We start from the raw sequence: 15,462 nt of genomic DNA, 5'->3' as shown, positions 1-15,462 counted from the left end.
TCAAGAATCAGAAAATCCTTCTAAGTTGAAGATATTGGAATTAAGTGATTTTGCCAAGGTGAACTGAGAATGTTATAGATTCAGATGCAAAACTAAAACCATCATACTATTGCTTCCTGGTTATCACCATGTCAATCACAGTTCCTGGAGATGGATATCTGTGGGCTCTCTCTCACCCAGTGAGGAGGTCCATGGTACAGGGTAGAGAAGTGTGTGGCTATACAGTCACTAATCAAGACCTTCAGAGACCAAGCAGGAAGCCGGTCTGATTTTATTGCACAGTTACCATGTATATAAACTTAGGCAATAGCTAAGCAGCGGGTCTGATTTTATTGCACAGTTACCATGTATATAAACTTAAGCAAATAGCTAAGCAGACTATAGGCAGCCATCAATACAATTTCTGTCCAACTGTCCTGGCAGTGACCAATCAAGGAGGGGCCATGGACCAAGTGCTGGTACTGCAACATGTGGCCTCATGCCTAGGGCTGTGACTATGGAGTGAATGGTATGCTACTCACAGGCCTAGCACAGGGGAGTGCTTTGCCTCTCAGACACTCTTAAGGTATGCCATATATGCAGTACTCCATGTACTTCTCCTCACAGATTTCCATGTTAATGATTGTTTTTAACCAAAAAAAAAAAAAAAAGCTGGTGTGTAACTGTATTTTCACCACAATGAAAGTTAGCTTGATAATTTAAAAATTAGGATGTTTACTTAATCATTTTAGAATCATTCAGGGTGCTAGAACATCAAACACTTAGAATCTATTTAAAACCCTGTGGCCAGTAGCCACACACCCATACAGTCTTAGTTGCATTTACACAAGTAGGGCAATAAAAAGGGAGGAGTCTCTTCTGAGGCACCCATATCCTAGGTGAAGGGACCCTTCCTCTCAACATCACGACCACTCCTGCTATCCCTGCTGGGCAGCAGGCTCCAGAAACAGATGAGGTCAAGGAGACAGCTGGGATGGAGCCAGAGACTTAAAAAACTCCAGGATCAAAGAAGTGATACCTGCAAATTATGGACACTGTGCTCTTGAATATCGTGAATCTCTAAGGCTGAGGAGCACTCCACACAGCACTCTATGAAATAAAATAGGAAAAATTAGATACAAGTCAACTGGTTTTGATTTCTTAATTGTAGCAATAATTGATCTTTCCAAGGACCTTCAAATAAAGATTACTTATAAGGAGCACATCTCTTTGTTAACTGTTATTCCTATATAGTCTTAATGCATCAGCCCTAACTTTATAGATAGATGGATAGATAGATAGATAGATATTGAGATAGATAGATAGATAGTTACAGATATAGATGTATAGATATAGTTATAGATATAGATATAGATAGATAATAGATATAGATATATGTATATGTATTATATATTTTATATTATACATATATTATAGACAAACACGCATATATATGCACATCTCAACAAGTAATATAGATGTAGAAAATAAGTATAATTGCTATTAACATTTTTTCAAGAGAGAAAATTTCTAATCAATTAATAATTGATTTAGGCTTCCTATATTGTTTATTCAATAACTAAATACTGGGTTCCATCCCTAATATCAAAATCTTATATAAATACAATGTATATGTACATACACAAATCCACACATAATTTCTGTTGGATGGATATACCCATTTGTTTATCTGTATATTAGTTGATAAACAGAAGTTGAATTGCTTTGAAAGCAAAGGAAAAACACAGGGGTCTCTGCACATCAGGGGGAACAGAGGGTTTTTAATGATGTGATTTCAGGTGTGCCCAGATCTTCTTCACTTGTTAATCTGGGATATAATCATTTTTTAAGTCTTCTGCTGCCATCTCCATCTCTGAATTTCTTCACTCTCATGTGGGTGTGTGCTCAAGAATATATAACTGGATGGGGACAAAAAGTAATCCTGTTTCCCCCCAGGTTGGGGATGGGGAGAAGGGGAGGAAAAAAAATGTCAATTTTAAAATAAGACTCAGTGGCAGACCATCATGCTGGGGTTTTTCAGGATAATTTTTTAAATTTAATTTATACTTAACTGAACTTTAGTTGTTCATGGTGGGTGGGTGGTGTTATTTCAAAGGGCATCACTTTTATACCAGTTCAAATAGAGCAACTTTCTAAAAATAATATATTAAATCTGTAGAACACTATGTTTTCCACTTTATACAAATTTATAGTTGTTGAAATCACTTTTATTTCTGTCACTGGGACCAATTTGTTTCAAATTCATCTGCTTCAGAATTCTAGAAACTGGAAAATCAACTGAAAGGACTATTTGTCTCAGAGTAGGGGAGTTGACCACCTGGGAGGATAAGGAGGTGTTCAGTGGTGGAAATATGGTAAGCGACACTCCTGAGTCAGGGAGCAAAAAGTCCAGAGGGGAATAAGCAGGGTCTGTGGGAATCTGGCATGCCCAGGGCAGAAAGGTATATGACAGGTGGGAAGGGAGATGGAGCTGGAAAGAGAAGCAGGATCACGTGGGGGGAGGTCTCTTGGGACCTGATGATGCCCAAAAAAACAATTCTTGAAGAAACAAAACAGAGATGGTAGGAGCCAAAGGAGGAGGTTTGGACCACTTGGTTCTTCTGAGATGTTTTGTTTTCTGACAACTAGGTAAGATATTTATTGAGGGTAGGGCTGTCCAATGCTCACTGTCCTCCCTGCCCCACTCCACACTGGAAAATGGCTCCCTGACAACTGAAAACACAAGTAGAAGCCCCTGAAGGTGTAAGGCCCCTTTCCTGGAGGCTGCCCTGTGAGTTCTTCACACAAAGTTGGGGACAAACAATTCTATGGTGGAGCAGTCTTTCATGGAAGACAATATGCTCATGAGATGTCACAAGATGGAGTCCCTTATTCCATCAACTGTCAACCACTATACAAGCACCAGCCCTAGAATTCTCAGAATCTGGTGACCTCATCTTTAGAGAACATTGGGACTGGGGCCTTCTGGGGACTCCCATTGGTGGGCAGAGTAGTGGGTAAGTTCACTCTTTCAAGAGCTATAGGCCTGGTAACCAGAGTGAATCTTATGAATTTGCAAAAGGAGGATCTGGGCCTTCCAGGCCATAAGTACACCCAGACTTTTGAGTGTGGAGGACAAACTTTCATGCATGGGGTGGCGGCTGCCTGAATGGAGTGCTATTAGTTAAGAGATGGACTCCTCTAGGAAACTAAGGACTCCTCGAAGGCACAGACCATGTTCTGCCCAAGCAGAAAAGATACAATTGAGGTCCTTGCTCTTCATGAGGCTTTTCAGTCTGAAGGACTGCAAGGGTCCTGGACTGGTGCCAGAAGGCCTGACTTGAGTCTGGGAAGGTCATGGCCCCTCTATACCTAGTGTTCCTTATCTGTAAAAGGCTAATGGGGTCTCTTATGTGCCCTGCAAATATAGCTTTGACTGAATCAGGAAATTATTAGGCATGTCTTTGAGAAGGGTGGGAAGGAATGAGAGGAAGAATGAGCCAAATCCAGGAGAGGAATGAGACACAGTTCAGGTCCCAAGCTAGAGCTGTCAGTCAGCTTGCCTCTTTCTTTTTTTACTGCCTCAGTGTGGGTCCCATGGTTCTTCAGATTGTTGGGGCTCTGCACCATGACAACTGGTGGCTGCATCCTCTTACTACACTGGAAGAAGAACCTGCAGAGGAGGCAGCATGCCCAGCAGTGGGTGGAGGTGATGAGAGCTGCCACCTTCAGTTACAGCCCACTGCTGTACTGTGTCAACAGACGACACAGACATGGCATGACTGCCACCATCAGAATAGGCCCTCCTCAGGCTGTTGCCAATATTGACATCCGAATTCTGGATCTTCCATCAGAGCTGCACCTCCATGAAGACAGGCATCATGCCTTCAGAGGCAGCAGCCCCCAGGCAGAAGCCCCTGTTCCCCTGCAGCCTGCTCTGGTGGTCCCACAGCAGCCCTCACCTAATGGGATGCCAGAGTGACAGACCTCATCCCCCTTCCCAATTGTCTTTCGGGAGATTCCCTCTGCCCCAACCCTGTGCAGCCTGAACTTTTCTCCCATACTGGACCATTCTGCCTCCTACCCCTTTCTCGAGGGTCCTGAAAGCCATGTCCACTTCTATTCCCTTTCCACACTGACCCAAGTGGTGAACTGACCCAATGTGTAGACTTTTACTTGAGGGTTGTAGCCTCATCTCACTGAAAGTGAGAGTTTCAGGTGTCAGGTATTAGAAAAAGGAGTCAATGTCAAGCATGTGATCTTGACACACAGGTCAGAGCCCATTTAGAAGTTAATTAGTAAAGTTTATGAAATGTCAGAGTCATTTGCATCTCATTTGCCAGGAGGAAGGCAATGTCCTTCCCCAGTGAGATGGTGGCACAAGTCTCACCAATACAATGAGAACTGGAGGCTGGCTCTGAAGAGACACATTGAGCCAATATTTGTGGATGAGCAAAATTCCCTCCAACAAGTATTCAAAGTATTCAAGACCCTGGGCTAGGACCCCAAAGGCACTGCTGTTCTGCAGGATGGGAAGTAAACTTGCCACAAGAGGGACAGTGCCTGAGGGTACACAGCCACGCCAGTCCACAGTGACTATGCCACTTGCCAAACAAGTCATCATGAGGTCAGTGAATCACACCACACTATGTGCTGACTTGGTGATACCTATGATGTATCAATTCTTAGCTGATTGTTTCTCTACATTATTTTTAACAGAATAACACTGCAAAATGGCTATTATGATTTTTCTTTTACTGATAAGACAGGTTCCAAGGGCATATGCCATTTTCTTCTTTTTTTGTTATTTTCTCTGAGCCTCTTCTCCCATTTACATCTGCTTGGCATTACAGTTCCTGGTCTTTCCACTCCATGGTATCTCTTCCCTAATCATGTCTTCTTAAAACATCCTTGGTGAATGAATGCTTCACTGTGTATGGAGTGTCATCAGCTTGGTCTACAGATTTGCTTACTGAAGTAACACATCCAAAGCTCCAAAGCGTGTATCTTAAGATATCCATGGCTACACGAAATTGAGTCCCCTGTCATTCTACTACATGGGAATATTAATAATTGTTATACTTTCTGGAAAAGTTCCAAAAAGGAGACACAAAGATAAGTATGAGATATTTGGCCCCACTTTAAAGATAAGAAAGCCTGATTCTGTCACACAAATTTTTCCCATTTATTTTGAAAATGAGCAAAACCACTAACCATATTTGATCTAAACTTTAAATGTAGATGTCCCTGAGAGAACTGCCAAGTTTTGTCTATTTTGTGGAGTGTGGTGTGTATGACTGTGGTGAGCCGTTCCTGTGGACTGTGGTCGCCATTACATGATGGCGCTGGCTCCGCTGTGGTCTGTGAAGGACAACTCCTTATCAGAGAGAGTTGGCTTATTGTCAACTCCTTATCAGAGAAAGTTGGCATGTCGTTCTCTAGCACCCTGTGAGAAGGGTCCACGTGGCAGCTTCGCATTGGGGTTTGAGGTGCTTTATTAAGGCTGGGAGGGGCATCCAATTATTATTCCGGGGATTAGAAGAATTATTAGAAGAATATCAAGGGCCTAAATAAACTGCTGAAAGAAGATTCCTGAGTCGCGTCTTCCTTGCGGGCAAGGGGGTCGTGACATATGACTGTGATTCTCAGAAGTAAGTAAACATGTAGAGCCACAGTCTGGCTGGGCATGAATAACTGAGCTGCCACAAAGCCTTGTAGGTTCAAACAGCAACTACTTTATTTCAACTCTCACTGGCACTGCACGTGCGCTTTTCCACCAACGCCACCCACACGGCCTTCTCCTGGGACACACCACACACCAACTGGAAATCCCTCCTCCAGAAATCCCCCCTCTGGCTCTTCCCCAACCAGTAGGAACTCTCCAGAATCCCGGGAGAACTCCAAAGTAGCAGGCCCAGGGGGACAGCAGGGATCTAATTTATGATTGAATACACAGCTTAACATAACCATTATCATCTAAATGGCTTGCTGGCATCACCTTTCAACCACTCCATTCTGGCAAAAATGCCATGCATCATTCCAACTCCGCTATGGCTCTCAGCAATGTAGTTCATTTTTTCCCCCATGTATGGGCTAAAGGGCTTAGGTCCAGCAACTGCAAAGAAAGCCTGTGTCCTATCTATATGACCTCTAGCAATATATTTTAAGCCATTTTCTTTTACTTTTTAAAGTTAAGTGGAACCATTTTTTCCTTGTGTAAACATGATCTTATATTGTATCTCAAAATACAAAGCAGGACTAAGCCCATCTTTTCTGGGAGAACATGGGCAGAGGTTCACTTCTCCCTCACCTTACCCCCTCTTCACCTTGCCCCCTTCAACCCTGCAGAGACCTAAAGCCCCTGACCTATAGTCTTCACTTCTTCACAACCAATAATACTCTAATTTTGAAGGTAGATTCTAGAACACTAATTTTTTGCCAATGATCAGTTAGGCTTAGCTTTCGAAGGAGAATAGAAGCCATAAACATAGGAATCGGAGAAGATTTTCTTTCTCTTAACAACCAAGGGAGGGGGGTGCTTTGTAAGACACAGTGAGGGAAAAACAAAATGTTTTATTCATATTAATTAAAATGGCTGTCACTGATATGAAATGAAGCTCAAACTGAGTTTGAAAACCTTGAATTCATTCCCTAAACTGAACCAAAATTGCTTATATGTTACCAAAATAGCTCCACTAGAACAATGTAGATTTGCATTACTTCATAAGAGAAAATAAGGTAGGTGAGATTCATATAACAAAAAATGCATGCTCTATAAAGTTTCAGGATACCCAAATGTGTTCTGGTTTGGGTATGAAAGAAACCAAAACCAGTTTGTTTTGGTAAGCAAGCCAATGAGATACATAGCAAACAAAAAGCTGTCAATAAAAACTACTTGACAGGCCATTGACCCCATGGGAGTTAAAATTCTCCACTGTGACCAGCAGAGCCAGCACAGGAGGTTGGAGGGTTATGTGCAGCAATGCAAAGAAAGAAAACTGCAGTAGAATGCAACACAGCCAGCAGCAGAGGAAGGGTGTCCACTCCTCAGCTTTGTTGCCTCAGACCCACTCCTGGATGCCAGGTACATTGCAGCATCTTGAAGCCAGGCACTCTATTCCTCTGGGAATTCTACAGGACCTGTTGCCTCTCTGAATAATGGAGAGGCTCTTTAAATAAACATTATGATGCCAGGCATATATCAGTAGAATAAAAGGATTAGGAAGCAGTACTGAGGGAAACTAAAGAAAGAAGCAGTAGGAGCTGCCACACAGAATAGCTAAAGGATTGCAAATGAAAACCAAACTCAGATCACTACCCAATCTTTCTCAGAGAGCTGAGAAGTTGGCAGGTGAGGCTTGACTATAGCTCAACACAAGGACTAGGTTGGGTAAGTGAGGACCCCATACAGATATAAATCCCACAAGAACACTAAGAAATTCGTTCCTGGGGCTTGTAAGCTGGTGAATCTTCTTGACTAGAACAAAGGAAGTTGAGATAATGACCTGTGAGTCTCTCAGGCAGTTGAGATAATGACATGGTAGTCTCTTAGGCAGGATGACAAGGGATTACAGGCCTGAGTGCAGAATCACTGCATCTGGCAATCACTCAGTGATTACATTTCTAGGCATATATTTAGGGGAAGAAAACATATCTACAAAACCCTGCACAATAATATTCTCACCAGTATTATTCCTAATAGACCCCATATGGAAACAATTCAAACAATAATCAACACATGCATGGATAAATAAAATGGGCTGTGTCCATACAATGGAATTTTACTCAGCCAAAAAAAAATGAAGTACTGATACATGCTACAATATGAACAGACCAGGACAACATTATACACAAGGCCACTTATTATGATTCCATTCATATAAAATATCCCAAACCCAGTAAGGAAGCTAGGGAATGAATGATTGTTCTATAGTTAGAGTTTCCTTCTGGGGTGACAAAAATTTTCTAGAATTAGATAGTGGTAATTGTTGTGTAACTCTGTGAATATACCATAAAGCCCTCAATTATACATTTTAAGAGGGTGACTGTTACGTGAATTTGATTTCAATTAACCAAAAAAGAACTCAAGGACCATATACACTTCAAAGATTGAATATTTTAAATTTTGTTGTTGCTGTAGATGAACAGACACTTCTCAGAGGAGGATATATAATCAATCAACAAGTATAATGAAAAAAATGCTTACCATCTCTAGCAGTCAGAGAAATGCAAATCAAAACCACCCTAAGATACCATCTCACCCCAGTAAGATTGGCAGCCATTCTGAAGTCAAACAACAAGTGCTGGCAAGGATGTGGGGAAAAGGGTATACTTGTACATTGCTGGTGGGACTGCAAATTGGTGCGGTCAATATGGAAAGCAATATGGAGATTCCTGGAAAAGCTGGGAATACAACCACCATTTGACCCAGCTATTGCCCTTCTCGGACTATTCCCTGAGGACCTTAAAAGAGTGTACTATAGGGATACTGCCACAGCAATGATCACAGCAGCACAATTCACAATAGCTAGACTGTGGAACCAACCTAGATGCCCTTCAATAGATGAATGGATAAAAAAAATGTGGCATTTATACACAATGGAGTATTATGCAGCACTAAAAAATGACAAAATCATGGAATTTACAGGGAAATGGATGGCATTAGAGCAGATTATGCTAAGTGAAGCTAGCCAATCCTTAAAAAACAAATTACAAATGTCTTCTTTGATTTAAGGAGAGCAACTAAGAACTGAGCAGGGAGGAAGAGCATGAGGAAAAGATTAACATTAAACAGAGATGAGTGGTAGGAGGAAAAGGGAGAGAGAAGGGAAATTGCATGGAAACAGAAGGAAACCCTCAACGTTATACGAAATCGCATATAAGAGTTTGTGAGGGGAAAAGGGGGAAAAACAAGGGAGAGAACTGAACAACAACAGATGAGGTAGAGAGGGAAGATGGGAGGGGAGGGGAGGGGGGATAGTAGGGGACAGGAAAGGCAGTAGAATACAACAGTCACTAATATGGCATTATGTAAAAATTGTGAATGTGTAACTGATGTGATTCTGCAATTTGTATTTGGGGTAAAAATGGGAGTTCATAACTCACTTGAATCAAATGTATGAAAGATGATATGTCATGAGCTTTGTAATGTTTTGAACAACAAATAAGAAAATAAATAAAAACAAACAAAACCAAAAAAAAAGAGGACATGGTGGGAAAGGTCAGTTATCATCTGTCTATTCCATTCACTTCATTTTGAAGTCCCAGGCATCCTGTTTTGCATTGCCAATCTGCAAAATGGTCTAGGCATTGCCAATCCTGGCAGAAATGATCTGGAAAAATAAAGAAGGACATAGAAAATAAAATCCTAATATGCTAGTTTACATAGATATTTTGACACAAAATTTGAGTGGTAATGTTAAATGCTGTTTCATTAAGAATTTAAAAAAATGGTGCTTAAATGATAAGCCAAGGATGCAAAGTAAGGGATTATGGTAAAGCCCTACTTTCATTATGGATTCTGAAGACAACCCTTTAAGATAAGTAGTATTATTCTCATTTTATAGAAGATAGAAGAAGAAACTGAGATTCAGATAATTCACCCAGCTAACATTTGGCAGAAGGAGAGTTCAAAGTCTAGGCTGCGTTGTGCAAATGGCAGTAACTGAAGAGGCTGTGTACAATCCTAGGTAAGACTTTATTATACTTTTGCTTTTTAAATTAGTCCTTCCCTGCACACTACTATATTGATCAATGTTTCTGTCCTTCCTTAATGTTACTTCATTTCTTCCCTTCTATTGATATGTTTTATTTCCTATTGTGGTTTCACACAACTGAATTATGCAAATGAAACATTAAGTCTAAAGTTATCCAGCACCTCTTTTTTTCCCAGTAACTGAACAACCTTAAAATGTTTTAATTCTCTAGCCAATGTTATTGTAGTGTTTAGATCTATCTTTTTGAGTTTTTTTAAACACACACATATCAATAAGAATAGGACTTTTTCTTGTTTTAATATACCCTAGCAGTTACTCATTACTTATGAAATCAAGGCTTTCTGTGTATGCACTATGTATTCATGTAAGCATGTTTGTATTTTAGACACCTTGATGATAGCTTTGCTAGGAATCAAATTCTAGTTTGATAAGCTTACTTTGGCACAGTTTATGGATACAATATAACTGTATTCTGGTTTCTACTACTGGTATTGAATAATAAATAAATATTTTTATAAACATATTATTATTCTTATTGTTGTAAAATTTTCTTGTTCGTAGTATTCTTAAGTCTATAATATACGTAAGTGAAGAATTATTTTTATTGATCTTGCTCAAATTATGATTTTCAAACATCTCAGAATCTGTGTTTGATCATTATTCCCAACCAAATTTTTTTCTAAAGAAAATTATACTTAATATACAGCAAGTCTTATTTTGTGTTATAATTTGATGAACATTTACTTTCTTGCCTTCCATATCTTCATGGCTCTCAACTGAATCATGGATATTTGCATGTATTTCTAGTTAAACTTTTTTCTTTGGGTGTAAACTGCTATTTGGTACTTCCTCCAATTTTTCTTCATTTTTGAGAAGTTTACCATTGTTAACTTTCAAAATCTAAATTAACCTGTTAATTCAACATTTGCTAGTTTATTTTCCTATGACTTTTATTCCACTAATAATCTTCCCCTTTAGGCATACTTTACTATGAAATGCTTGCCACCATTATATTTTCTAAAAGTTTTGAATGTCTGATGATTCTCACTCATGGTGGGTTATTTCCTTACATTAAAAAATTGTAAGTATCTTCTATGATTTATATTCATGGATAGTAGAGCTGACAGTGTATGAATAACTCTGTATTTTGTGGCTTATCCAATGTTCATATTACTTTATAATGCATCACGTGTCCATGTTCTTACAGGTTAAGTGGCATAAGAGAAATTGTTTTGTTTTACATTGTCCCTTTTAAAAACAGCAAAACTTTTTTCAAAACAGAAAACCTCTTCAGGCTATTTAATAATTAAGCATTTTAATAGGGCATAATTCATATTTGATTTGTGATGACTCCAAACTGGCAATAAACACATAACTTGCTACTTTCATATTCATACTTGAAGGGGCTTTAGGGGCACACTAAAATTAACCTTGATTTTGTTGTCACAGACACAAATACTTCATTAGGAAATGCAATCCATCACAAGGTCAACCACAATTTCTAAATTCAAATGAAGAGTTCCTGGCCAAGAGTAAAAAACATATAGACCAAATTCGTTGTCAAGGATCAGAAAATACTTCTAAGGTGAAGTTATTGGAATTAAGTGATTTTGCCAAGGTGAACTGACAAAGTTATAGATTCAGATGTAAATCTAAAACTGTCATACTATTGCTTCCTGGTTATCACCATGTCAATCACAGTTCCTAGAGATGAATATCTGTGGGCTCTCTCTCATCCAATGAGGAGGTCCATGATACAGGGTAGAAAAGAGTGTGGCTGTACAGTTGCTAATCAAGACCTTCAGAGATGAAGCAGGAGGAAGGTCTGATTTTATTGCACAGTTACCATGTGTATAAACTCAGGCAGTAGCTAAGCAGCTTATAGGCAGACGCCAATACAATTTCTGGCCAACTGCCTTGCAGTGACCAATTAAGTATTGGGCCATGGACCAAGTGCTGGTACTGCAACATGTGGCCTCACACCTTGGGCTGTGACTATGGGGTGAATGCTATGCCACTACAGGCCTAGCACAGGGGAGTGCTTTCCCCTCAGACACCCTTAAGGTATGCCATGTATGCAGTACTCCATGCATTGTCCCTGCAGATTTCCAAGTTCATGATTGTTTTTAACAACAACAAAAACAAAAACCTGGTATTTATCTGTTATTTTCAAAACAATGAAAGTTAGCTTGATAATTTAAATATTAGGATAAGATGTTTACTCAATCATCTTAGAATCATTCAGGGTGCTAGAACATTACACACTTAGAATCTATTCAAAAGCCCATGGACAGTAGCCACACATCCATACAGCACCGTTTACAGTCTTAGTTGCATTTACTCAAGTAGGGCACTAAAAGGGAGGAGTCTCTTCAGAGCTACCCATATCCTAGTTGAAGGGACCCTTCCTCTCAACATCAGGACCACTCCTGCTATCCCTGCTGGGGATAGGCTCCACAAACAGATGAGGCCAAGGAGACAGCTGGGATTGAGCCCCAGCCCAGAGACTTAAAAACTCCAGGATCAAAGGAGTGATACTTGCAAACCATGGACACTGTGTGCATGGACAACTGTGAATCTCCAAGCCTGAGGAGCACTCCACACAGCACTCTATGAAATAAAATAGGAAAAAGATGCTGCCACCACACTGGACTCTACACCCGACTCAGTGTGAACCAAAAGTCAAAGGGATGGGTCTATGATCTGCCCAATCAGCCACTGAAGCTCCTAACTTTCTCTTCACTTCACTTTTGTAGTTTTCTCCCCCAGAACATATTTTTCTCAGTACAGCTTGCTTCATTTGAAGGGGACAATTAATGTACTTGCCTATGTGTTCAGTAATTTTTCCAAGTAGTTCATAAGCTGGAGTATTTCATGGTCAAGCAAGGTGCAAAGCTGACCATCTCCCACTCCATTCTGATAGACCACAATAGATTGTGTAGCATGTGGTACATTTCTAAGCCAGGAACTCAGCACACCTGAAAGGAACCCAGAAACATGTAAGTAAACCTCCACTTGAGACAAATTGACCTCTGCTACTTTGCCAATGTCAGGGTTCCCCTTACAAGACTGTAGCTTTCAGAACAGTTTCATACATGGCCTCCAACTTCAGAGTAGTCCAGGGGTCTCCTTCATCCATTTATTTATTTATTTTAATCCAGAGGTTCTCAACAACAGTACCATTGAAATTTGAGAGAGACAACTCTTGGTGGTATGGCTGTGTGTGGTTGTGTCATGCACAGTGGGGTGTTTTGCAGCATTGCTGGTCTCTACCCACTAGACTACATACCAACACAACATCATCCTGGTGTGGCAACAAAAAATTTTTTCAGTCACAAATGAGTGATCTCTGGGGGACACTATCTCCACTTGTGGAGAACTACTGATGTAGAGTTGGCACACCAACCCGAGGCTGACTTTTCAAATAGATCTTCAATCCATCCACATGCTCCTCTCCTGGTTCCTGGAGGATACATTGAGAGTATCACCTGTTTGAAGAAAAGATAAATCAGCTGAAATCTTAATATTTCTTTATTTGGATTCTGAAGTACACTATGACAAAAATGTATACATGTGTATGTGTACATATATACACACATACACATATCAGTAACAAAAGAATCCAATTAAGGATCAGTCTTTTCACATATCTACAGTGATCAAGTATAAGTCTCTTCTGATATCTTAGGCATAAGGGTTTCTGAATACACTTGAATGAGAACTGTTACCATTATGAAAATATTACTCATGTTGGGGATGAGGCTGTGGCTTAGTGATAGAGCACATGCCTAGCACTTGTAAGACATGGAGTTCAATCCTCAGGCTATATAAAAAGTAAATTAAAAAATAAAGGTATTGTGTCAATCTGTATTTAAAAAAAATACAAAAAGTATTTTTTTTAAATTACTCATGCATTACTACTCTTTTTTCACCTGCTGGGAATGTGACAAAAATTCTACTACTGGAGATTCCTGCTTTGAGGGTCAATGTCTTAGGAAAGAGTAGATGCAGAATAATCATCTAAAGAAGGAAATTTCTTTGCAAGAGTGTAGATATTGTGCCAACTTAAACATATCCAGTAGAATTATTAAATGCCTGGACTTGTTGGCACACACCTATAACCCCATGCCTCAGGAGGATGAGGGCAGGAAGATCATGAGTTCAAAGCTATCCTTGACAAAAGTGACATGCTAAGCAACTCAGTGACCCCTATCTCTAAAGAAAATACAAAATAGGGCCAGGGATGTGGTTCAGTGGCTAAGTGCCCCTGAGTTCAACACCCATAACTCCCCAACCAAATAACATAAAATGCCTCAAGTTTCTATCCCCTTACTGTTTACTCTTACAGTGGTCTAGAGTGATCTCACCTGACCACCTGACATTATACGCTATACATATTTTTCTGCCTCTTTATCAGGATATAACATCCATTAGATACAATCAGCATTTGGTTATACATTTCTACTTCTTCTGCCAGTATTTGGACCTAGAAAATGCTTCAGAATGTCCACTCAGTTTGTGGTGACACTGTCTTCCCATTATTGCAACAATGAATGGGCATCAGGGACTGAGGGACAGTAGAGCCTAGAGACCCTCTACCAGCTGTGTAACCAGATGAGCAGCAAATAGTTCTTATGAGGTAGAGTTCATACTATTTCTAGTTCTAAACTTCAACCTTCAGTGATTCAACAAATATAGGAACATCTTTTGTATGGGCAGAAGCAGTAATCAAATTGATGATTGTGTAATATTTTTCAAAAACTTAGACTTACTTTGTAAAAACAATTAACCCAACGAATTCTTTGACTACCTTCTCTTTGGTATTTCTTGCAGTTTTTTTTCAAATATCTTCATTACAAAATCATAAGTAGTTTCCATTCAGAGTACTTCATGGCTCAGGTTGGCACAGAGAGTAAGGCTGTTTTCATATGGAAGAATGCAAGGAATATAACCAGACAAGATTTCCAACCAGCAAGCAGAAAAAAACTGCAGGACAGGATGAAGGTCAAGCTCTGCACATTAAGCAAAGTGTTTCAAGGACTGAGCTCTGGGTCTAAAATAGATAAAAGTCAACTGGTTTTGATTTCTTAATTTTAGCAATAATTTCACATATATACGTAGATATATATATATATATATACACATATGTGCACATATATAGATACATATATACATATAAATATATGTAGACATATATATGTATTATATATTTTATATTATACATATATTATACACAAACATATATATGCACATTTCAACAAATAATATAGATGTAGAAAATAAGTAAAATTGCTATTAAAATTTTTTCAGAGAGAAAATAATTTTCAAATTTTAGTTGATTTAGGCTTCTCACATTGTTTATTCAATAACTGAATACTGGGGTCCATCCCTAATATCAAAATCTTATATAAATATAATGTGTATATATACACACGAATCCACACATATTTTCTGTTGAATGGATATACCCATTTGTTTATTTATATATAAGTTGATGGACAGAAGTTTAATTACTTTGCAAGCAAAGGAAAAATGCAAGGAACTCTTGTCCCAGAGGCTGTGATTCTGCACAACAGGGGGAACAAAGTGTTTTGAAAGATGGGATTTCAGGTGTGCCTGGTCCTATTTCACTTCTTAATCTGGGATATAAGCATTTTTTAACTCTTCTGCTGCCATCTCCAACTCTAAATTTCTTCACTCCTGTGGTGGGTGTGTGCTCAAGGACAGATAACTGAATGGGGTCAAAAAGTAATCCTGTTCCAGGTTA

General features: G+C 39.3%; 1 protein-coding gene and 1 pseudogene across 1 annotated transcript in view; one reads left to right on the top strand and one right to left on the bottom strand.

The window, feature by feature from the left end:
* Positions 1-3,496: 3,496 nt before the first annotated feature.
* Positions 3,497-4,135, top strand: LOC144368528 (testis-expressed protein 38 pseudogene; annotated as a pseudogene).
* Positions 4,136-7,744: 3,609 nt separating this feature from the next.
* The window catches only part of LOC144375324 (uncharacterized), a 92,886-nt gene continuing 85,168 nt past the window's right edge, over positions 7,745-15,462 (bottom strand). The window contains exons 6-8 of the mRNA XM_078039712.1: positions 13,102-13,183; positions 12,522-12,673; positions 7,745-9,311 (exon numbers count right to left, since the gene is read on the bottom strand). Coding sequence (XP_077895838.1) covers positions 12,522-12,673; positions 13,102-13,183 — 234 coding nt within the window. The 3' untranslated portion in view covers positions 7,745-9,311. The remainder of the gene's footprint in view (positions 9,312-12,521; positions 12,674-13,101; positions 13,184-15,462) is intronic.

The sequence above is a fragment of the Ictidomys tridecemlineatus genome, chromosome 2, assembly GCF_052094955.1.
Source record: "Ictidomys tridecemlineatus isolate mIctTri1 chromosome 2, mIctTri1.hap1, whole genome shotgun sequence".
Lineage (NCBI taxonomy): Eukaryota > Metazoa > Chordata > Mammalia > Rodentia > Sciuridae > Ictidomys > Ictidomys tridecemlineatus.
Note: the sequence above shows the minus strand (reverse complement) of the source record. Positions and strands in the feature narration are given on the sequence as shown.